At 42.4% G+C, this 25,436-nt stretch overlaps 1 protein-coding gene across 2 annotated transcripts in view; it reads left to right on the forward strand.

Annotated features, from left to right (window-relative positions):
- The window catches only part of LOC142591132 (uncharacterized), a 78,371-nt gene that overhangs the window by 14,712 nt on the left and 38,223 nt on the right, over nt 1-25,436 (forward strand). Inside the window, exon 2 of one of the 2 annotated variants that reach the window (XM_075703511.1) lies at nt 20,662-20,766. The exons of the other annotated variant lie outside the window; for it this stretch is intronic. Coding sequence (XP_075559626.1) covers nt 20,688-20,766 — 79 coding nt within the window. The 5' untranslated portion in view covers nt 20,662-20,687. The remainder of the gene's footprint in view (nt 1-20,661; nt 20,767-25,436) is intronic. 2 annotated transcript variants of the gene reach the window in all.

A 25,436-nucleotide genomic window follows, 5' to 3' on the forward strand; every position in this document is an offset into this window, starting at 1 on the left:
GGTTCCCCCTCGTGCTTATCATGTGGAAAACTGGAAGAAGGCAAGTTTGTTCCAGTAATACTTATTGTTAGATTTTTATATTTTTACGGAGGTATATTTGACATATGATGATGTACTGTGTGCTGAAACCTTGTCGGGCATGTCATAACCTATTATTTTGTCTGGTTAGTTTCAGGCGTTTAGATTAGTTTCAGCTAGATATGTGGACAGATCAGAAAACACACAGTACTCAAGCAGGGTACCTTGAAATGGCGGCCGGCAGATGTGACTGCTCGTGCAAATTTGTTATAGCATTTCGTTTAGCCAACCTTAAGTTTTATGTTGAACACTGTTATATGCTGATTTTCGTGCCTTTAACAAAATATAATTGGTCAAGTATGTTGCACACCAGTTGATTTATGTCGAACAACTTCCATATACCGGGAAAAATACACAAAGCTTGAAACAAAGATACTTCTGAATTTATTGCACTTGATCTTATCTTTCGTTCGGCTTTCTTTGGGTATTTTGCGCATTTCCCTACTTAATTATTGGGGCATCACGCCCATCTTTCATTGCATCTTCAAATAAAAAAAGTGCCGTTTAAGCGTGGAATCCAAATAAAATCATGTAATGCCTCGTTATTAAACACTATCAGCATTGACGATAACATCTTTCTTTCCATGTAATGGTTTGCATTTTGGTAAGTGATGTAATTGCGCCATTTATTCACGTATAAAACATAATTTTGCATGTTCATGCTCAGCATTATCGGCATATCATGTGGCAGGCTGGAAGCTGCTCCTTATATGTCGGCGCCATAAGTCTGATACCTTCTGTTTGAAACCTGAATCCAAATTTGCGCTGTTATATTTGCGAAAGCTTTGCCCCCTACATAACCTTGCAAACACTTTGGTTTAGCTCCACTTGCCAACTGTGGGTCTGAGTTCTCTTGTTACAATGTCAATTGGTGAAATCATGTTTTATGCTGGATTTCCTTTTACTTTTGTTCAATCCTAAAGAACTTTTCTTTGAGTTCGCATGCTACCTTTCGAAATTATTTGCAGAAAGAGAATGTACATCCGCGAACATTAAATGAAAATAAAATGTATTTTTCAGGTTGCAGTGCCCAGTACGGGTATATTTGTCAATCATATCTTACCTGGCCGGACGAGATGTTGTCAAACTCTTGATGCCGTCTGAAATTGCTTACAATTGGACAAAAGGCCTAGCATTTTTTAACGTCATTCAATGATTAAACCACAACATCATGAAAATGTCAACTTCCACGTTGTCTTACTGACATGATAGTAAGACAACACAACATTAGCAGCACTGTTTATTTGAATCTGCGCAAGCAAGATTGGCATTTGTTAGGCAAACTTATGGCAATGTCTATTTTCATGGCAGCCATGACAGCTTCTGTGTCGAATTCCTCATGGCAGACGCCTCTCACTGGCTACGTATCAGTATCATCTTCAACCCTTCAGCACTTACAAAATCGAGCAATTCGGATTATTTTTCAATGTCCTGGCGACGGCAGCGCCTCTCCTATTCTTCGTTGCAACAGCGTCTTAACTATTATTAACATGTTGCGATTTACTAATTTAGTTGTTGCATAAACAATAAACAAATCAACTTGCTATGAATTGTATTGATTCTGAGCTTCTCATCAATACAAGCTTTACCAGATTTGCTGCTAACAATTATTTTTTGCTACCTAAGCTTTCAAGTAATTGCAGTAAATTACCGTCATCATCGCGGTCTCATTATGGAATCATTTACGCACGCCTCTAAAATCCGAAGTTTCTTTAATATCATTCAAGGATTCATTAAAAGACTATTTGTTAAATTTTTGACGTTCTTGCTTGTTGAGTTCTACTAGAATTGTGTTCTTATATATATTATTTCGTTCTCAAGTTCTTCATTTTTTTTTCTTTCATGCATTTCATGTTTTCCATTCCGTTGTGCTCACTGTTATTTGTTGATAAGTATACATTCTATTCTTTGCGTTGATGCTAATCCTCGCAACGCTTTAGTGTGACCTTCTACGAGGGTCCCGTCACAGCCTCGTACTTTGGGACCCTCGTATGTATACCTTATATGCTTTTATTACCATACGATATAATAACAACAAACTTATTCGATTTGATTGATTGAAAAATGACATCGTGGAGAACCTTGTCGGCCGGATGGAGCACAATATTTTAACAGGTACGCTGAGATGGTGACATTGGGGGGGGGGGGGGCTGCTTGTATTTTTTTTCTGCACTCTCTCTCAATTTCACGTACCGAGTAGTTCTACTGAACTGCGCCGACCCCACCACGTCGGACACAGCTTCTTTCGCTACACTGGCGTAAGAAACAAGAAACGATGGCATGCCACGGAGACAAGTCGAACTACGCCCTCGGTACTATGTCAGACCCCGCCAGTCAAAGTGTGTTGCCACAATCAAAATGATTCTCACAGAACCCCGGAGGATTGACACGTAGCTGACTACCAACAGTTAGTGACGGCAGCTGGCTAGGTTAGTAACGGTAGGGAGAAATTCAACAGTATAATAACCACGTCACACGAGGCATATTTGTTCGTGGGCCCTAAATTGAATGTCTCTGCCACCAATGGCGCTTCTTTGTGCAAAGCGTGGTATCATGAGTGAGAAATGTCGTCCCGATCGCAGCTGAAAGTGCCAGTTATGACCGGCAGCCGGTGATGGCACTGAGCCATGTTAACGACTGCAGCGAAAAGTTCATCAGAAACCAGAATTTCAGAATTTTTTTTTGTAACCGGGAGAATTGACACGTATGTGGCTGACTGTCAGCAGGTGTGGAGCGGCGGTTTCAAGAGTTTCAAGAGTTATTTATTGTGCGTAATAGTGAGGTTACAATTGGGGATTACACATACATACAGAGGGATGTCCCATGGTCAACACACTGCACAAAGAACCTCCATTAGAAGTAAGTAGGATATGTAACCACAATGCAGCTGTATGCAAACACACAAGACACCGTATTAACTTAGTCATTAGCTAACGCCGTAAAATATTTAATGGCACGAATGAATTATATATATAATGATTACGATGAAATTATTATATTGAGTGCAAAATTCTTGAAGGTTTGATTTGAGCGTGTAAAAATGTGCGAGTATCTTAATATGACATGGTATTGAGTTCCAAAGTAGTGTGGCTGAAAAATTAGTGGTAAATTTACCATAATTTGTTCTAGGTTTCCGTAATAAATAGCTGTAGGTAGAAGCGAAACGCCTTTACGTGCGCTGCCTATACCGGTGGTTTGTAACTATAGAGAATGGGAGCTTTTCGTTAACAGATTTATGTGTAGCTATACGTCTAACAATGTGAATTGCTTGATTTTGGGTATGCTGTAGTGGCGATAAACTTGTGGGATACGTGTTCCTCCATGATGATATGCAATAATTATTAGGTGTGTGAATAAAGGCCTAGTGGTTGGAGAGGAGTGTCCTCAAATAAAATAGGTTGCGAACTTTAAGTAATGTTCTAATCCCATAATGCTGCCTTTTTTGTTGAAGATAAAACATGCTCATCAAACTTTCGGTGGTTATATAATATGACGCCAAGAAACAGTACACTATCAGTAGGATAAAGTGTGCTGGATGCAAAGGTTAGCGACGGAGACACTGAGATAAGCTTTGGCTTGGCTGAGAAAATGACGAAGTAATATTCTGCAGTAATAATGTGTAGTCTGTTTAGTCAAAACCAGGTCACATAGTTAGGCGCGTTGTGGTTAAGCTTGCATAATAATAAATCAAGACTTTTTCCTGTGGAGAAGATAGTATTATCCATAGCGTAAATGATGCAGCCAGACGGCTTCAGGCAATCTGAGAGGTCATTAATGCATATTAAAAACAAGAGAGGTCGCAATATAGATCCTTGTGGCACACCAATGTTTGTTCTTTTAGGGTGTGAGTAAGGGTTAGATATTGATACAGTATTTTCTCTCTCTGATGTAGTTGATTAAAAATCGCATGTGCAGGCCTGTTATACCAATAGAGTGTAATCTAGCAAAAAAGTATGTTATAAACAGGTGAAGCGAACGCTTTAGGAATGTCAATAAATAATGCACCAGCAAAATTTAGTGTCAACTTCCAGCCGAATCTTCTCTGTTAGAAATATTATTGCTAAATTAGTTGATAGTGCCTCCGTAAACCCAAATTGGTTTGGTGATAGCATATGAAATTTTGATAAATAGCTTGATAAGCGTAATACGACTAGCTTTTCGACAATTTTACTAAACAATGAAGGTATAGAAATAGGGCGGAAGTTAGATATTAGACGCTTATATGCCTTCTTGAAAACAGGAATTACTTAGACCTTTTTCAAAGAAATTGAAAAACTCTTGCAATAAAGCTAAGGTTCCCTATGTGACAAAATATTTCAGATATTAGGTACGCTATCATTTTAGTGAGAGATGGGCTGAAGTTATTAAGACCACGCCCTAAATTTGTAGACGGGAAATGACTTTGACTATGTCTTCAGGTATCACGGGATGAAGGAAAGATCTATCTGGCACACGGAGGTAAGTCTCTGTCAATAGGTCATCACACCCTTCGTTAACTGCCTAATTATCGAGGACGAAACCCCCGAATGTATCAGTTATTTCGGCGTTATGATTGGATTGATCTAAAAACGGTTTAATGCTTTCCATTGTTTTTCGACATCATTGCCGGCAGACATAATTTCATTCTCATTATACATAGTTTTAGCCTATTTCAGCAGTTTTCCGATAAGTTAGAACATTTATTATACCTTTCGTGAAGTGCAGTGTTTAATGGCTGTTTTTTTGTTTTCCTGTAAAGGCTATGTTATTACCGTAAACAATTTAGCAATCTGGTTGATAACCATGGGTTACGAGGAGCTTAAAATGTTTTTTAGAATACATTAGTACCGCGGAATCTGAAATAGTAGCGGAAACTATTTTTAAAAATGTGCTATAGGCACTTTCAGTGCTATCAGATGTCATTACTGGGGACCCATCTGAAGCGGCAACTAATTCAAGAAAAATTGACTAAACTTCTTTCTGGTAAAGTTTGCATCGGTAGTGCCCGCAGTAGAAGTTAAGCTCACGAATGTTGGGTAATGATCGGTTACTGAAGCTTCAACAACACCACAGTGAGGCTTGGTAAGAAGCTTGTATATTATGTGGTCGATAACTGGGCCTTGTTCATTCAAGGGAGAACGAGTTGGAAGAGTAATAAAGTTTTCATATCTAAACCCATTTAGGCAGCTAACGTAATCATTAAGCAGTGGGTTCGATACATCTAAACGTTAATAATAATATCGCCCATGATAATGACATTTTTCTGCTCGAATGTTAAATTATGCAGCAAATCACCTAGGGCTACAAAAAACGTGCTTCCAGATGATGAAGGTGAAAGATAGATGCAACTAACTATTAGGTTCTTCTCATTTTTATGAAAGAAATGTTTCGTGAAATTCCACCCGAACAGAGTTCGCCACGTTGAGTGCCAAGTCAGATCGCCAATGGAAACACAACGCTGAAGACACATAAATAGCAGCACTATCGTGATTGCTGTCATAACAGTGGGAGTATTCAGAAGAGTATGAAGGAAAGCTACACAAGTAATACGAGCAGCTCAAAACCAGGTTTTACTAACAAAAATAGAGAAACTGTGACGGGTAAATGATAAAACATTTGTGACTCCATCCATGTTTTATTCCAGACTTCGAGGCATTCAAATATATTAGTGAATGGCAGGGCGATGAAAAATAAACCACAGGGTATTCAGGTAAAAAAAGAATAAAGCCATTGGACGCTACCTAAAGATTGAAAGTTGGAAAGTTTATGCAAGGTTAGGTAATAATAGATAGATCCGAATCAGAAGGTATGCAAGACACCCGACTGTTGGGAGACTTCCGCACTTTGATGTGACACTTATGCATCCGCTTAAACTGCCAATCTTTTTCCTTCTTTAAGGCAAGCGTCTTGGAGAACAAACGCATATTGTGAGGCGATAGACGCTCATTGACGAATATCGCCTTCGTATTCTCTCCTGGAGACCCTATACTTCAGTTATTCAGTCAGACCCTTCGCGCCTTCTTCATAAATTTAGACTTCTCTTTTGCTCGAGAGTAAAGCCGCACGATTATATTCTTTTCACTAGACATTGCTGGTACGCGATGCACCTTGTTGTCATCAGTGGCCGAGCCTGTACAGTTGGTTTTGTCACCGACTGCAGTCAGGATTGCGGTAGAATCCTCCCCTGGGTACGTCTTGAGTATTAATTTGAGTTTAGTATGAGTACGTTTTAATCTTGAGTGTTGCTTAAGGTCAGCGACTTCCTTTGAAGCGGCTCGTTTTCTGTTTTGACAGCGCGGTTTGCCACAGACAACCCAAGTTGTTCAGATCGGATTGACTCGATTACTTCATTTAAAAGCTTTAGACTGACATCCATGCGACCAACTTCAGTTCTCATCGCACCGACGGCTAAGCCTGTGTACTGAAGCTTACTTTGTATACTGGTAGTCAGTTACCGATATTAAGTATGGTGAACGATTCAGCGGAATATAATGCCGATGTCACACGGAGGTATTTTTGCTCGTACGCTTGGCACTGAATTTTATCAATGACGATTTTCATTTCTTCGCCCAGTCTGCGGTATCGCGAACAAAAGCTCCTGGCAGTCCAGACGTTACTGAGTTCCGTAAAAAAATTGTGGACTAAAAATTGCCAGATTCGCACAAACGCCGTAAGAGTGGAATAAATTTATTCTATCGGCAGTTAGTGGCATCATTTAACGCAGCCAGTAGGAGACAACTGTCATGAGAAATTTGCTACCGAAACTCACAGCTGCCGTGAGAAGAGGCATTTTCCTAATTTTGGCCACTGCGTTTATGAACTTGATTTGTACGAGCAGCTGCTCAGGAAGAAGTGTCGCACAACTTGTTTAAGCTTCTTGTGATCTTTTTTTTGAGGTTGTAGATTCGTTATATTACAATAAAATCCTAGCATTTTTAACTGAAGTTTTGTATCTGCACTTCAGGACGCCGCCTCTACATAGACATTGGGTCTACTGCACCAGACAGGAAGTCGGAAAGTGTACGCAGCAATATGAAACTTGCCAATGAGCTGCAGGCTCCAGTCAATCAAATTAAAGGGGCATCAGCTTTCTGGTCCTTGGAGTACCTGGGCCTTGTGGAATGCTAAATCGTTGAATACATGCATTGCATGCTATTTGGGGGGACCATGCAGCTGGTGGGGTCACTTGGCTGCGATGAAAAGTACTACGTAGGCCAGAATTGTATTGTTTGGATAGTTTTTTGGTCATACAGCTGACATGTGTATGTGATAAACATCTGATTTGTACACTGTGTGAGTGAACCTCTTCAATTTTCCACTTCTAGCTAGCCTTCAGCTCCCAGACAGCGCACCCAGACGCAACTTTTGCCCATGTTGATTTTCCCACTGCGTGATACACTTCTGTCGTGTGTGTGATTTCCTTAAGCTGGGTGGTTCTAGCTACTCGTGGGCTACCAGAACCTGTCATGTCGCTGCTGACGAACCCCCTTTAGTACCTTTACCTGGTTCAGCCAACAAGCCAGAATCATTACTGGCGTGAGCTTTTATTACTCCTGGCACCTCTAAAGCCTGTTCTGTCATGCGAGACAGTGGGGCACGAGAGGTGGCGAACATATTAAACTTTCCACCAACAGCACGCGGTGCACGTGTACTTGCTATCAGCATCCTGACACTCAGTTTTTAGGTGCTCCCTTCACACGTTGCGGCACCCTGTGTGTTTATTTTTCTTTGGTGTCACCTCTCGTCATATCTCATGTTTTTACCGGGCTATGACTACGTCCATTTTCTAAATTTAGCGAACACTTTCGCAGTCACAGCTAGCGAGCTGTCGGATGTTTCGATAGACGGATTCATTCGAAAGGAATGTACTATTCTATGCTGTCTATTTTAATGGGATGCAGTGATTGGGAAATGGTCAGCCAGTCTATTTGTGAGCATATATATTAAATTGTTGTTCGACAAGCAGTGTTCTTCTTCCTGTGAAGCTTCTGGACTGGTCATAGAAGACAGGAAAGTGTGTTTCAGTGCGCCAGCTGCATCTTCAGTTCTTTCAGCACAGGGCCCAAAAAGGTGCATCAACAGCTGAAACAACTTTCTCAAATCAAAGTACAAGCAGGTCGTTCCGAGCGTCTGTATGTATAAAAATACCCTGGCTTTATCCTGCTTTTCCATTTTTTTCAAATGACAAAACGCCAACTCATCAATGCCAGTCGGCCAGGTGACCACTGGGAATCACTATCCTGCGGCTATCACATTTGGATATATGACCACTTTCACAAGGTTTCACGTCGTACCGGACCCTTCAGACAGCGTTGGTTGCTCTGTTTAAAGCTGTGCAATGACGTCCAGTGCAGAATCGTACAAATTGCAAAAGTGATCACATCATCACACGCGATCGCCGAAGAATACGACTGCAGCACTTCCGCAAACAAAACTACATATTTCCAATGGGTAATATACAAATGGCCTGACTACGCCAAGCCACGCTGACCGCTGTCTCTATCCTAGTTGTATATTTACTTTTATCCGGGCCAGCCTTCCAGGGTTTAGATTTTGCAACTTTTGGGCAGCTCCAGGTTGTCTTGAGAACCCAACTGCTGTGACCACGATTTCTTTTCTATCGGGACCGGAAGTAGCTCACTGCCAGAAGGCTGCCATTAGCCTGTCACACCTCTAAAAATCGAAGATGCACTCTTTCCAGTAATACTCATGATGTTAACTATATCAAATGGTCTTGCAGGATGATGAGGTACCCGACATTTCCTTAACTGGCGTCTCTAGAGCATTAAATCACCACATCACTTCACACGCCTACCTTGCTTAATCCAAGAGGCATTTCTGGAAGGCCAAGGAATTGCGAAATTGGCATGTCTGCCATGTTGCCGGAATTGTCTGCCATTGCTTTAAATGAAGCACTTTGTCCTTCTTTAACAAATCATTTCCAGCCTCCTCCAAGAGCGATTCCCGGCTCCTCCCATTGCCCATGCAGGTGAGGCTAAGCTTTGTTTATCATAAGAAACATGCATTTTGTCGCACCTCTTTCTGCATATTGAGGTGTGCTAATGTATTCACTGCACTTTTGTCTGCTATTGTCACAGTAATTTTCATCCAGACAATGCCGTTGAATTAATGAAGTGCGCTCGTGTTCCTCTTGCAAGTTTCATGAAGTTAATCCAATTTCTCGAATATTACAAATTTGCCACGGGCAATATGCTGAGCACCACATAACACAAATGTGTTTGGGAATTTGTCTTTATTTATCTGGTCCAGTTACATGTTGCGACCATCTATCACTGACAAAAATTGCCTCATGGTTTTTGTAACGTGACAAAGAGATGCAGTAAAGGAGGAGATGGGAGCATTTGTTATTCCATGCATAATGATCATAGGGTTAAAGTGTTTATACTTTATTTTGAATGAACAGTGCTCTTTTAATTCGACATAGGTAGTGTGCTGTATTACATTTGAAATAGTCTGTATTTAGTTGATGTCTGTATTCATTTCAGATCAACTTCAACTTTTCATCAGCCGAGCTGCAGCACTCTACATTGAACGTTGCACGACAATAAACGTGCTTCAACCGTTGCACTTATCCCGAGCAGCGCCAACTTGGGCCACTATGGGCTCATTCAAAATTTGGGATTGAGAGTGGGAATGGCCAAATGGTTAAACTGACCACACCAGAAAGTGGTGTACCAGAACAAATTCTGGAGCCTGTTGTTTCTCAAGAATTGAAATTGCTGCTTTGTTTAACAGTAATGCTGCCCCAAAGTAAGCAGTTGTGCCATGATTTTCGGCTCTACCCAAACGTTGAGGAGGACCGGCGCGTGCATCACGCTTGCACGTTCGGTGCGCCCAAAGAAGTGACTGTGCTTTGGCGTGCAGAAATAGCTTGTCTTCAACTAGTCCATAATGATGTTTTTCATGTAGAGGAACATTCGCGATCTTTGTATCCGGGAGAGCAATTTTTCATAGCAAGAAATATAAAACACGCAGCAAAAGTGACACAAGCACTTTTGGTTGTGAAGATGATGACTTTTACTGGTTTAACTTAATTTTTTAGGTGACTGATGCGAAATCTTCAAGCAATCGTAATGGTTCTTTTTTGCTTTGCTGTAAAGTTGTTTGCGAGGAACCTGAACTCCCCATCCGAGGCCACGTAACGTCGTGTTCTTTTTCTAAAGTACCCAGTTGCTACTCTCAGCTGTGTGGCAAAACCGTGTATTTTGCTCTCATTCAGTGATGAAGAGAAGTTCATTTGCAAGGTCCCAAATTTCATTGAGACTAATTCATCGCATTTTCAATGTCGTTGTGATGGTTCCACTACGCCATTTCGAAAAGCTACTTTGCCGACCTGCATGTAATTTTTTTGCGTGTAAGATCTTTTGCCTTAGGATAGCAGACATGTGACCCGCACTGTTTTCAGCAGTGTGACCAGTAGTGGGCACAGAAGTTTAAAGAGCAATCTTAACGAACACTTTCTCAAAGCCTGACCAGCACGCTGGAACGTGTGTGCTGCATTACGTCCTTAACTAGCAGCAGCTAGACGAAAGACATTCATGCACAAACTCCACTGGAGTTCTCTAAGTATGCACTTGTACTGGACGACTTGTTCATATCCAAGCAGCTGTGTGTTATCAATATTACGGAACTTGATCCGATCAGTATAAATTTGATGCCTTATTGGTCTAATCATTGGTATAAGATGAACCATATCGGACTCAATCCGACCCTTACCAGTCATTATCAACGTTGTTGCAATAGATCCAATTCTGATCAATCTTATCAGACATGATCCTACCCTTATCAACTATTATCAGTGCTTATCACACTTATAGGACTTGATCAGACCCTTATCAATTCTTATCAATCTCAGCAGAATTGCTCCGATTATAGCAATCCCTTATCGCACTTCGCATCTGATCTATCTTCACCGAAGCATTATCAACTATGACGACCCATATAACTCGTTATCACTATTTATCATCTTCATTGAATCACTGACTGCTTATCTCTCAGTGTTTCGCGATGCACCTGAACCCTCAGAGATGGGTGCTCTTTCGGTCGGTGAAGAAACGCCCAAACGGAAAGCGCGTCCTTCTATCAACGAAATACATCGGGATGTGGCATGTTTGGAATTGAACTCTCGCAAGCTCGGAATTTTCCTGATGCCTACAAGGTTCTGTGTCAGCTCTACAAGTGGTCCTTACACATCGCTTTTATTCCACCACCTCCAAATATTTTAACACAGCCTTCAAAGAGACTGTTCTTATTTGCCATGTGTTTTGTACCACCAGTGCAACATATTTATATAATACAAATATATTCACCCTCTGCAAGCGAGAGTTCTTGGTTCAGTGGGCTGGACGCTTGACGTCTGAGCGTGTGGTCGTATGTTCAAAGCTCATCAGGGCCAACGTTTTTTCATTAAAATTGTTTTATACATTACGTTTTTAGGGATTCGGCTTACATGATGAACGGACGGATTTCTTCGTTGAGTCAGCATAAAATGCTTATGCATTTCGAAACCCATCTTCCTGGCACATGGAGACCATTGAACGTTGGCGTCTGGCGCTTTTGCACTCGCGACGATGCCAAGACAGTCGGGGGTTGTTATGACCAGGGCAGGAAAGCACTGACATTGTGACCATTGTACAGTATGAGGTAGAAAATTCTCCATAACTTCTACGTAATTCATCAGCTGTACCAAACATTTACTTCGAGCGAGAGCTTGCGTGCTTGAAATCATTTTTTTAGAATTACTCTATTCCACTGTCTGAATTTTGTCATCGTCAAGGTTCTCTTCGATCAGATCGGTGTTAGATTCTATATACATGCACAGATGTTGAGTTTTAATATAGTGTAAATTTTTATCTTTACACAAGCATTTACACCCAATTGCCAAATACGTGTCTTTTATTCGTAACGTTAGAGTACCCTTAAATTATATTGGTCATCTATAGATGATGCAATTTTCTTGTTACCGGCCAATACTGTGATCGTTTGGCTGGCTGATTGGTTGTGCTTCTGTGTGGATGATATCTTTTAAATGGTAATAAAATTTTTTCATGCTGTGCAACCTACTGCACGTGTCTGCAGCTATACCTTCAGTGTTAGTTCCGAATAAGAGTAATGTAACGATGCATTTCCCCTTTTTCAGTACAGAGAAATCCATTTGTAATTCCATCATGTATTCGTACTGTGTGCTGATAACATCAGGGATGTTACGGTATATATTTATGACATGAACAGGTTTCTCTCGGCAGAAGGTTTGTCTCGACATCGGCAGAAGTGGGCTTGTGCAGTGCTACTATACAAGTTCGTGAGAAATGCGTAAAAGTTTACACGATATGCATATGTCGAGAGACATGGCCTTACATAAGCACATCCGACGCACATATCAATTTATACGAGGTGTAAAAGAATTTATATGATCTGAGGTGAAAGATGTAAAAACGACCACGGACAAAAAGAGAAACAAGGGGTGCATGTTTCTATTTTTGCCCATCGTCGTCTTCACATCAAATCATGGTCAGCCAACATGTTCGGCTAACCTTATTAACGATGAATTTATATGAAGCACACATTAATCTAAATGATGTGGATGTGAATTTATAAGAGGCACATGCTGCTCTTTATGAGGGGTGTATGAATGTTACGATTCACATATAGCAGTATGCGAGGCTCGTATGAATTGATACCAAAGAAGCAGGAATCTATACGCGGCACGTATGAATCTATAGGAGGCACATATACACTTGTACGAAGCAGGTATAAATTTATACATGCCTCATATGAATATACACGTGTCTCGTAGAAATTCATGAGATTCTTTGATAGGCGGATACGGCGATTGTGCGACTACTTTAATTCTCTGGTGTTCTTGGTCGACTATACAAGCCACCTTGTTTATATTTGACAACGGCAAGGGGCAGGTTATTGGTAGTGTGTACCCAAAGGTCTCATTGTGTGGGTTACGTACAAGTTTTCCAGTAAAGTACGCGTGCAAGATCTACGGAGCGTTGTGAAATATTTTAAGAGCGACGTAACATTTAAGCACTTACCCTGGCATAAGTACAAACACCACAAAGAGCAAATTCAACGCACCTATGGTACACCCTATCACAAATGTCTAATCTCATGTTACGCATGCGGATCAAATACAGCTTTTGTTGGAAATTTGCGTAGCAAGTGCTCGGAAATTTCAAGCTGCAGTTTTCAATTACCTGTCTTGATGTCTAGGGAAATCTACGCTGCACAATGTTTACATTTCATTCTAATACGGTCCATATTACCTCAAGTCTTTCTGGATGTTTCCCGTTCCTGACCTAATTAGGAGCGCCGTGAGCAATTATAATATGTTAGTTTTCTTTGTTTTTCCTCGCATGATATGATGTTCGCCTGGTGTTTGGGTGAATAGAACAGGGTAGCTACTTTATTTATGGCGTTTTACGCGCCAAAACAACGATATGATGATGACACACGCCTATGGGGGGAGTCTGGAAATTTGTACCACCTGGGATTCTTCCATGTGCACTTCAATCTAAATACATGGGGGTTTCCGCATTTCGTGTTCATCGAAATGCATACACCGTGGCCGGGATTCGGTCCCGCAACCTATTGTTTAGCAACCCAATACCATAGCCACTAAGCAACGACGCCGTGTAGCGATTTAATATATGGCGACATCCAGTAAGGGCCAGGTAATGGGCGATGTATATGCGAAGTTGAAAGTGGGTGGCTTAATTATGTACATGGCAATGACTTACATATGCAAGCGCTATGGGGCCTCATGATGGCATCCTACGTATGACACAGAATTTAGCCTGTTGCCCTGGCAGGACTACATATGCCAACAAGATCAAGTTAAGCGAAAATAAGTGGAACGTTATGTTAACAGTCTATCACGAAGGTAAATGTTTGTGGAAGAAGTAGAGCTTTCGTAAGAAATTTGTTAATCACGCATTAGAAAGTGCCATACGCCGCAATCAGTGATGTTTTTAATTTTGCGACACAATCGTAGACTAAACAATGCAGATATTTGAGTATAACTGAGCTCCTTATCCGTGCGATCTTTACTGAAATATTCACATTCGTAGCAGATTTATAAGCATAGAAAAGTATTAGTGAACTCTCGTTTCCCCCTCTGTTTTCATGCATGATACGACGTTGCGAGTTGTTTTCTCCTGTGACCTTGTTGAACTAAACTAGGTACCTTGTTTATATTTCGCGAAAATAGTGGGAAAGTTAAGAACAGTGCGTAGGAAAAGTTCAAACTCTGCAGACTAATTACGGATTTTTATTTCGAAACTCTTATCGCGAATACTGGAAATGAAAAGCTTCGCTGGAAATAGCGTAGTTATCGTGCAAGGCTGCCTGAACGTGTGCTGAATGTTTCGCTACTACAAGTACTCCGCTTTTACTAAGACTAAATACTGCTGTTATTATTTCTAATTCCTTTCCTACTACAACTACTACTACTACACAACTACGAACAAGAAATTCCCAAAGTTATACTTCGTTATTGGAAAATATTCTATTCTTCTGAATGATCACTTGCTTTGAGACTAGGTTGATATACCGGTTCACATTTATGCGCAATGGACACCTTGGTACGGTCATGGTAGCAGTGAAATGGGACATTCTTTATCGCTGAGATATGAATCTTGTGTTAGAGAAGCTTACTAGAATTTCTCGAAGGCGGCATTTCCAGACGCGAAAATAAAATATGCGACGATGATCGGCTACAACGTCGGCGCATACTGCGTACTGCATGCCTTCATATAGCGCACCAATCGCCCACGCGAAGAAGCTTGAAGCTGTCGATGCTTCGCGACGCAAGTTTATGGTGAATCGCATGCTGTTTAGATATTGATGCTTGCCGCCTTCGGCACACAATTACTTCGTCGCTCTTGGTGCTTCGAGCGCAGCTTCACTGTAATCCGAACACTGTGAGTGGAAAGCGCTCCCACGCGATTGCGCAGGCGCGCACACTCACACACAAACCTGTGGACCAACACGCACGCGTGTGAACACGCAGACAGACACACACACAGCCTAACCGCACGCACGTACGCACGCACGCACGCACGCACGCACACACACACACACGCACGCACACACACACGCACGCACACACACACGCACGCACGCACACACACACACACACACACACACACACACACACACACACACACACACACGTCAACAAGCACTGACGCTTATACGCGCACAGACACAGAGACACACCGACGCACAGGCACAGAGACACACCGATGCACCGACACAGAGACACACCGATGCACCGACACAGAGACAGGCAGCGCGCCGGTGTTCTGGTCAAACATCTGCGGCGCGAGGACGCACATGTCGAGTGCATCGTCCCGGTGACAGTTCGTTTCACAGCTGCTACAGGAAACGGCTAAACTCATAGCCCGAACAAATCGGCTGTACTGCGCCTGGGTTGCTGGCACGCTATCACCCTTGACGTGTTTTGGCCTTCATTTCCCATGCTTAACTCTGGCATATATAGGTGTGCTATCCTTACCAATAAAAGAAGTTAGTCAGCTCTTGTTTGTAGGTGACTCCCTTCTTGTGGTCGTCTGTTCGCGCTATTGCCCTCATGTTTTAAGGTGAACCATGACGCCGAAAAGGAGTATTGATGGCTGACACAATAATGTACGCGTCGACATACAACATACCTATTACGCATGATTTACTGATGGTTTACGCATGATTTACTCATGGAGACAAGACGAAATGCGCGGCCTATAGCAGTCGCTGTGTCGTCAGGACTTTTTTTCTTTGACTACGTCTTTTTGCGCTATTAATCATGATTCCGTTCCAATTCTCCCAGTACTCATTTCTTGTGGAGTATATTAACAATTACTTTTGCCTCCTGTCTTCACAAGGGCTGTACGCATGGTCCTTCTTGTGAAATCGTTCGAACACTCGCAGCTAGAACCAAAGAACAAACGAAAGGTGAGATCCCGGGCCCACTAGTTGCGTGCACAGAGCCTCATTATAACATGGTTCTACGATGAGCAGAATAAGCGTAGTATCCTTGAATGTGGTGCTGCATTATCAAAGCAATTTTTACGCACGGGGTATACATCTGTTGCATTGTATTGCAGTGTAAATTCCTTCTGTATGCTTCCGCTGAAGCTTGAGAAATAATCAACAATTTCTCACGGCACTTGAAATTACTAAGAAACGAGTGTCGCTGGAGGTTACCATTTCGTAGAACCACGCGTATAGAGACTGCCATCCGCGCAAATATTTGACGGCGCAGAGAGCCTCTGTCATGGCTTCGTTTGTTCGAGCTAGCGTGATGAGTCCTTCTGCTTATAGCGTGGTAGATTCCTTGGCGATTCTGGAAGCCATAGGAAGGACGGCAGACGTAATCAGCGCTGTCACAGATGTATGCACTTAGAATATTTTATACAAAATGATGTGATTAGGATTTCGAAAATCTAAGCACGACCTAAATTTGCCTGTTGCCGGAGACGGAAAATCGCTTATCTCCTAGAAAAGCTTGCTGTCAGCCTGCATTAGATTTATTGCTAATAGTACAGAATATTATAAAGAAATCATTACTGTTTTATAGCGTTGACATTTTTCGATAGCTGCTAAGAGGAAAATACACGAGACAACTAATACTGAAGTTGCAGCAGACGACAGTACATAAGAAATTTTAGCCTAATTATGGGCACTGGTGTTTTACTTTTATTGATAAAATACATAGATCAATGTTCCAGCCGATAACGTCAATGAGCATTAAAAGTAACCCTGCCATTTGTTTTTCTGGTGGCGGACATTGATCTCCAATTGGAAATAGCTGGCTGCAAGGAATACTTCTACAAAAAAAAACACAAACAACTTACACATGATGCCAGATAGTTTCCAATCAGCCTTTCGCGCTTATTCCAATGCCAACATGCAATTTGAAGCGAAACACTACGCACAAAATGTATCATGAGAAGCCAACAAACAAATACACGAAGGACAACATAGGCGAAGTTACTTGTACTTGCTAACAGAGTTAAAGAAATCAAAATTACTGGCAATGAAAGCGGATGAAAAAAGAACTTGCCTGAGCTGGGGAACGATCCCACGTCTTCGAATTGAGCGTCCGAGGCTCTAACCGACTGAAATGCCGTGGTGCCATTTCCCCATCCACTATCTTGGGATTTTATGCGTTACTACTAGAACTAACCTTTGAAGTGTTAGCCAGCGCCACCACTCACGAAGCCTAATTATGAATAATTATCATTTTTTAATTTCAATAATCAGGTACAAGTAATTTCCCCTATGTTGTCCTTGGTGTCCCTGCTTGTTGGCTCCTCGTGATAAAATTGATAATAATCGGGCCCCATTGTGAACCCCTTTTCTTCTCGTCCGTACGGACAAAATGACAATTCGAAGTTAGCACCCCATACAAATCCCTTTTCATAATATCTAATGTAATGAGAAATTATCGGGACTTGGAAACAATAAGTTTCAATGCGCGAAATGACCCCCTCCTTCTTCTGGTGCTGTCGTTTTGAGGGAAGCAGAGGGGGAAATACTGCGGTAGTTCATGAATAAGGTCTGAAAATTTAAAAATTGAAAGAAAGGTGGAGCTCTGCTAAGTGGACAACTTATTTTGTTCAACTTGCCACACGATGGCATGTCGCTACGAGATAAAGGTGAATGGTTGCTGAGAATTGTTCGTGAGCCAAACCACCACGGAAACATTACGCGGATTTCTACGGCACGGCCGAGCACACTAGGCCCGTCCGTGCACCATCGCATATACTATGACGTAGATTAATCAAATAAAGTAAAATATTCAGAGAAAGAGAGAGTAGGAACAGCAACAATTTTCCTGGATCAATGATCGCTGCGCTTGCCGAACACGCGCAGCTGGATGCTGGGCTATGCCCGCCGGATATTCAGGGCTGGCGCGTCGCAGTCAGTTAATTGTCCCTGCTGACACTTTCCACTTGCCTGGAGCACTTTCAGGTGAGACATTTACGTTGCAGCTCATCGCGCGTCAAGCTAACAAATATTTTGCTTGTAGAATATATTAGCACCTACTATTTGGCAACTTTCGTAATTTGTCTCTTATGAAAACACGAGACTCGGAAAGCCAATTAGGCGGGTGGATCGCATCTGTAATGGCTATGGTCCTGCGCCCTCGCACCGGGCATACTGGTGCATACTGATAGTAGAATACTTTTCTCTCTATTACCCACTTCCAAGATAATTCAAAGTGCCTTCTAACGCCAACTATAATAATAATATTAATAATAATAATAATAATAATAATAATAATAATAATAATAATAATAATACTGTCCCTTCTACAACACTCAGTTGGATGACGATACAGTGCAGTGATTTCTTCGCATACTACATTGTAGAATGAGAATGGGTGACTAGAAATCTGTTTGAAATAGCAATCAGAACAAAATTGCTGCCAATGAAGCAAAGCTCTTGAAATCCGCTTTTAAGGCACCACAAAATTTTCAAAGCCGTATTATAAATATGTGGATAGTCCGGCAGGCATCCTCGCAAAGTAAAGGCTCGGGAAAGTTAAGTATCCTTATCGCCACCCAGCGATCTTCACGCGTCTGCTACGTGTGAGAGGTCGTGCCGACCTTGTCATCGTCGCCTATCCACAACGGTGATCTTTTCATTGTAGTCGCCGTGATGCTGTCATAGTGTTATCGTTTGTCGTCTTCAATGACTTTGTGATGCTACGGCCGTCATCGCTGATATGTTCGTCCCCAGCTTCATGCTGTCATCTCGCCTCGCCTTCTTTTTCGGGCTGTCATTACCTTCGCGAACAAAAAAGAAAGATAGAGATGAAGTATTTCTTTCTATGTGCGCAAACTGAAGCTACTGCAGTTATCATGCTGTTTATGCAGATTGAATGAGCAGAAGCATTACAAAAAAAAATATCAGTCAATATATTCGCACGTCGGAAGACGTACCATAAGCAGAAATTCCTGAGGCAGAGGTAATGCGACAACGGCAAATTAGGACACATTAGGACGACTTTGATGCATTTTTTTTTTTTAGCCTGTGACCTCAAATACCGAAACGCGTGCGTTGAATGTGATAACCAACAGGTGCTCTAACATTTACTATTCTTCTTCTATTTGTTTGAAGGAAAGCGAATAGTGTACATTATTTTTCTGAAAACTACGCACCACAATGCTTTTAGAATGCTTCATAATGAAAATATTGCTCGTTCATCAAATACACGGAGGCGTGCGAGTCAATATGTCAGCTGTAAAGAACATGTTGCAATGCAGGATGTTGCATCAGCGGCCTTGAATTTCTGTCGCGAATCGCTTGTGATAGAAAAACCTTAATACCACTGACGTCTAGGCTGGAAGTTTGCGTTTGTGGAGGATATATTAGCCTGGGAAACATCTTTAACTAGATTATGAATAATAAAGTGACAGCGTTAAGGAGCTCGTGTCGCAGAAGAGCCGGTGTCGTCGGCGACGGCAGCGTTGGCCATGAGCGAAAAGTGGTGGAAGGCAATTCATAAACAACTTGCAAGATGGGCTGAGTGGGAATCAAACCAGGGTCTCCGGAGTGTGAGACGGAGACGCTACCACTCAGCCATGAGTTCGATGGTTCAAAGCGGGACAAAAGCGCCTCTAGTGAATGCGGTGTTGCCTTAGAAACGTGCCGTAGAAAGTTATACAGCGGTGTATATCGAAAATTATGAGCATGTGAATTACAGAAGTCGCAGTTAAACGCGTAGCGAAGTACGTTTCCGCTGCATTTCTTCTGCACTTGGCGCACACGCAGAGCCATCTTGCGGCAAACACAGAAGACCCCCTCCTCGCAATCTACGGCGCTGCCCCGACAGGTGGCGCACCACTCGCCCGCTTCTCGCCTTCGTCTCGTTTGAGCGCATTGGGGCCTTGCGTGGAACGGCGCTAGGATGCCCCACTGCCCTTGCGTTTAATACGTTTTCTCGCTCTCTCCCCTTCCAACTTCCAGCGTGCGTCACTCGAACCCTCTTGTTTAGGTGACGCGACTCCTTTTTCCGCTCACAGCGCGATTCCTAGGTGCAGCGTCCGATGCGGGACACCTCTGACGTGATCGCTGCGTCGTAGCGCGTCTGGTGGGAAAACGTCCCCGGCGATGTGTGCCGTGCTGCTGGCGAGGAGTCATGTGTCTGCGTGGTGCTCCCAAGCGAGATAGCGGACGATCCCATCGAGACGTTAGCCCCATGACCGCGTCCGCCTTCATGGCACGTCGCGGCCCGGCTGTCCATGTCAATCACGACGTTTGGCTCGCGTAGATTGTTTCTCCCTCCGAAACACCGAGTTATTTGGTTCGTTCCGCTCGCTCAGGCGTACGTTTCGTCGTTGTGTGACTCAAGAGCATGCCGAGCGAAAGAGAGGGCGGTGCTAATGGGGTGCGATAACGCTATCGCGTTCCACTCTTGCAGGCGAAGCTTAAGCGTCTCCAAGTTTTTTTTTGCGCTAGGATATTCGGAATGTCTAATCATCTTTATCATTTTCGGAGATAGAGGTAGACAGTATTTAATGCTCCACTCATTTTATGCGTGTTCTGTTCCATCTTTCTTTTGTTTAGGAGTGCTGTGTCGCCGACGAGGTGGCATGGTCCGTACAAGCATGTTACAGCACGCGTCCAATCATGATGTGGTCGTACTGCTCGTTGCTCTCAGCCTGTCACAATGTAAGTGTATGGGTTCGTACGTTTCAAATATTTATTTCTCTATGCGTTAGAAAGAATAATGGTGTTGATGTTTACCACCACGTCCGGCAGGCAATAAAAAACCATGCGAGAGACCGCTCACACATGAATACTTTAGCCAGAAGAAATTGCAACATGCACGCTCCTATGGGTAACGAAGGGAGGAAGACAATTCAAAATAAGTGACGCGGTGGACAGTGCGATAGCGCTGCTTTCACATCTAGTATTTATGACATGCATCAACTCTGCGTACAAGAGAAAGGCTGCTCCTTGTGATAGCATTAGGTAAAGCTGCTTAACAAGAATGCTGTCGCAGGTCCATATTGGTAACCTCGCCTAATAATGCCGCACGTATATAACTATCTGTATTTTCGGATTCATGATGCCTTCCATAGCTTATGCACTACTACAAGTCGGCCTGTAAACACGCAACCGCAGCAACCTATTTAGTGTCCACTGCGGGACGAAGGGGTCACCCTTAGTCCTGCGCCAACTAATTCCAACTAGCACATGCTAATTTTCTAGTTTCCTCACCCCACCAAGTATTCTGTCATCCTCGACTGCGCTTCCCTTCTCTTAACACCCTTTCTGTAACCCTAATGTCCACCGGTTTTCTAACCTTCGCATTACATGGCCTGCCTAGCTCGATTATTTTCTCTTAATGTCCATTACAACATCGGCTATACCCGTTTGCTCTCTGATCCACACCGCTCTCTTCTGGCTTCTTAACGTTACGCCTAACATTTTTGTTCCAGCTCTCTTTGCACGGTGCTTAAATTGAGCCCCAGTTTCTTTCTGAAGCTTCAAGTTTGTGCCCCGAATGTTAGCACAGGAACAATGCAGTGGTTGTACACCTTCCTTTTCAACGATAATGGTAAGTTCCCAGTCAGGATCTGGGAACGCCTGCGGTATGCACTCTAACCCATGTTTATTCTTCTCTAACTTTCCTTCTCATATTCAGAGTCCCCTGGGAGTAAATGACCTAGGTAAACGTGTTGCTTCACAGACTCTAGAGACTGACTGTCTGGCGGTCCTGAACTCTTGTTTCCTTGCCAGGCCATTTATCATTACCTTTATCTTCGGCATATTATGCTTCAACCCCACTGCTACATTTCTCTTTCTTAGGGTCTTCAATCATTTGTAGTAACTCGACCCCCGTTTTGCTGAACGGGGCAATGACACAAGCGAAGGCTGCTGATGTATTCGCTGTTGGTCTTCACTCCTAAGCCATCCCAGTTTAATTGCTCGAATACTTCTTCCAAGCATGCAGTGAATAGCATTGGGGAGATTGTGTCTCCTTGGCTGGCCCCTTTCTTGATAGGCAGCTTAATACCTTTCTCGTGAAGGACCAAGGTGGCTGTGAAATCTTTGTAGATATTTCGCAAGTATTCACGGAAGCCTCCTGTACAGCTTGATTACGTAGTGCCTCTGCTAGTTTGTCGGATCACGGATTACTATAGATTACGGTGTGTCTACTAAATAAAATGCATTTTAGTAGTCTATGAACGCCATATAGAGAGGCTAATGGTACTCTCGAGAATTCTCGATGATCCGATTTTTGACATGGATGTGATCCATTCTACGGTATCCCTTCCTGAAGCCAGCATGTTCTCTCGGTTGACTGAAGTTAAGTTTTGCCTATATTCTGTTGGAAATTGTCTTCGTGAATATTTTATACAATAGTGGAAGTCAGCTAACGGGACTACATTTTTAATTCTTTGAAGTCTACCTTTTTTATGGATTAGTATAATGTTGGCATCCTTCCAATTAACTGGCACCCATGAAGTTGTGAGACATTTCGTACACATGGCTGCAACCTTGCCAAGCGTGATGTCTCCTTTATTTTTGTAAAAAAAGTGACTGTCGTTCCATCATTTCCTACCGCTTTTCCCTATTTCATGTCTTCAAGGCCCTTCTATCTTCATCGCTAGTTATAGTAGGAACCTCTGCAACCTGTTTATTATTACTTCGAATGGAGGTATTGTGGCTGCTGTGAGTACTGTAGAGGTCAGTATAGAGTTCTTTCGTCGATTTTGCTAAACTTACGAAATTGCTGGTAATATTACTCTGTTTATCTTTAGCTGCACACATCTCGGCTTGTCCTGTGCCAAGTTTTCTTCTCACTGATTTGACGCTGCGTCCATTTTTACCGGTTCCTCAGGCTTTCTCACCTTATAATTCCGCATATACCTTACTATCGCTGTGTTGATCCGTTTGGACAGTTGTGCCAATTCGATCTCATCTCCTGAGCTGGACACTTTCATTATTTGTTGTTTGTTTATTAGGCCCTTCCTTATTTAGGAGAGCTCACTTACTGGTTGACTCGGTGCCTTCCCTCCCACTTCAACTGCTGCTTCTGAAGCCAGCCAACTTACGGTTTCATTCATTAGCTTTATGTCATCTTCATCTCCCTAACTTTAGGCTGCATATATGCTGACAAACACCAGCCTGAATTGGTCGGATTTTACCTTTGCTGCGTGTAGGTTGGCCTGCTTCTTCTTGACCGATTTCATTTTTTCCTCTCTTCATATTGAGGTGAATTCTACTGCTCACTAACGTATGCGCACTTCACTTTACAATACTCAACACTTAGAGACATTGCACTCTGCCGGGATTGCAAAATATATGAAATCTATTTCATTGCCTGGTTCACCCTAAGAGCTTTTACAGGTTCACTTTTTGGTCCTACAATTCCTGAAAAAAGTGTACATTATTTTCAGCTTATTGATTTCCACGAATTATGCCAGCATCTCTCTTATAGTCTGCTTAGAATCGACGCCATAGGTGCCAACTGCTTGCTCACCAGACTGCTTTCTCCCCACTTTTGCAATGAAGTCGCCCTTGACTACCTTAAACAGAGTTTGCAGTGTTCTCATCGCTCACTCAACATCTTCATAAAACTGTTCTATTTATCATCATCGTGAATGGAGGTTACAGTGCGCTTGATGAATTGCGCACTTATTCATGCTCCATGCGCTTTTTCTTGTTATTGTGTGCTTTAAAACTGTGCACCATATTTCTTCTCATTATTTCCGCATTGCTTAGTCCCCTCTTCCTTACTGCTGTTATGCGCACAAATATTATTTACCTTGTATTGTACTTTTTTTCTTTATCATCTGGTTGTGTATAAATTGTGGGGATTTTTCGCCCTCCCCCCTTTACACAGTGCCCTACGGCCTGTAAGGTACTTCAAATACATAAATAAATAGGCTTGTACTAGATTTATTCTATACCTCCTATTTAGTTTTATTACGACTACTGATACCCTGTTATTAATGCTGTAGAACTCGTAAATCTTGGCCGCTATGTCCCTATGGATTAGGAATCATATCCCGTATTCTTTTATATCTGGGAGTCCTCTATAGCAGATGCCGTGGCCGTTAGCCAGCCTACGTGAGCCTCATCAATTCTTCTAACCGCATTCAAGCCAATGACATTCCACGCGATATCTAATAGTTCCTCAAAGAGTCCCGCTAAGCTAGTTTCACACGAGGGTGCTTGAGTGTGGAATACCAGTAAACCTGATCAGCAGTTAAATAATATAGGCGCCCTCGGCATCATCAGAAAAACTACAAATGTTCTTAGAAACTGTGGTGCTGCGCCCTCAGGAAAAAAAAAAGCCCAGTTAGGCTGTTGTAAATGACGCGTATTTGCAGTGGTCAAGAAAGTACGTTTTTCATCTACAAGCGTCACAACGCACCGAAAAATTACTGACATTTAAGGAATACTGCCACCATCAAAAATGCGCGTTCATCTCAATATTACTGTATAAACTATGGAACCCAGCCTTTAAGACGCAAACACCAGGAGAGTTATGTTTGCTTCTGGGGTTTGCGTCTTAAAGGCTGGGTTACATCGTTTCTAAAGGTATGTACGAACAGGCCCAGCAACAGACTCTTTTTCAACTTACCTTGATGTCAGCACTGCAGTCAATCTTACCTGGGCCTTAGTTTCACATCCAAAAACCTAACCCAATAGCATATATGCTAGACGTAAAAGTACGCTTTATTTCATATCTTTGCCATACTCCGAGGTTGCTAGCCCATTTCGAGGCATGAAAGCCAGAAAAGGTTCTCTGTTTATTTTGATACGACGCTATATTACCTACTTTCTTTTCTTTCGTGAAGTTACTTCTGTAGTTTCTAAAGTAAATGCAGACCGAAGAAGGCATTAACGTATACAAAGTGTTTCCTTAATTTCTATCTGTATACAGCAGCAGTTAACTGCAAATCGCACGTGCTCCACCACGTTTGGAGTAGTACAGTAACTGGGAAGAACAATATAGAGCTAAGAAATAATCAAGTGAGGAAACGCATACGAGAAGTGAACTATTTTTCTTAAATTGAACTCAAAAACAAATATAAATTTTAACTAAACTTAGGATAAGCGCCGCATTATTAATAAAGCAATAAGGAGGCCAAGGTTGAAGAAAAGTCAGTACGGCAACTGCTCACAGCACGGCGCACATCTGCGTTACTAGTGCAATAATCTTCAAATTCATCTATGGTAATGGCTCGCGCTGGGTCAGTTATCTCATGCGTTTGTGTAACCCAGCTCCGGATAGTTATTTGCTGCAAAACTTGAAAACGGTAGTGGATGCTGAATATTCCTTCAACCATGGGTGCAACATCTCACAGGAACTTTTAATATGC

This window comes from Dermacentor variabilis, chromosome 8 (assembly GCF_050947875.1).
Source record: "Dermacentor variabilis isolate Ectoservices chromosome 8, ASM5094787v1, whole genome shotgun sequence".
Taxonomy (NCBI): domain Eukaryota; kingdom Metazoa; phylum Arthropoda; class Arachnida; order Ixodida; family Ixodidae; genus Dermacentor; species Dermacentor variabilis.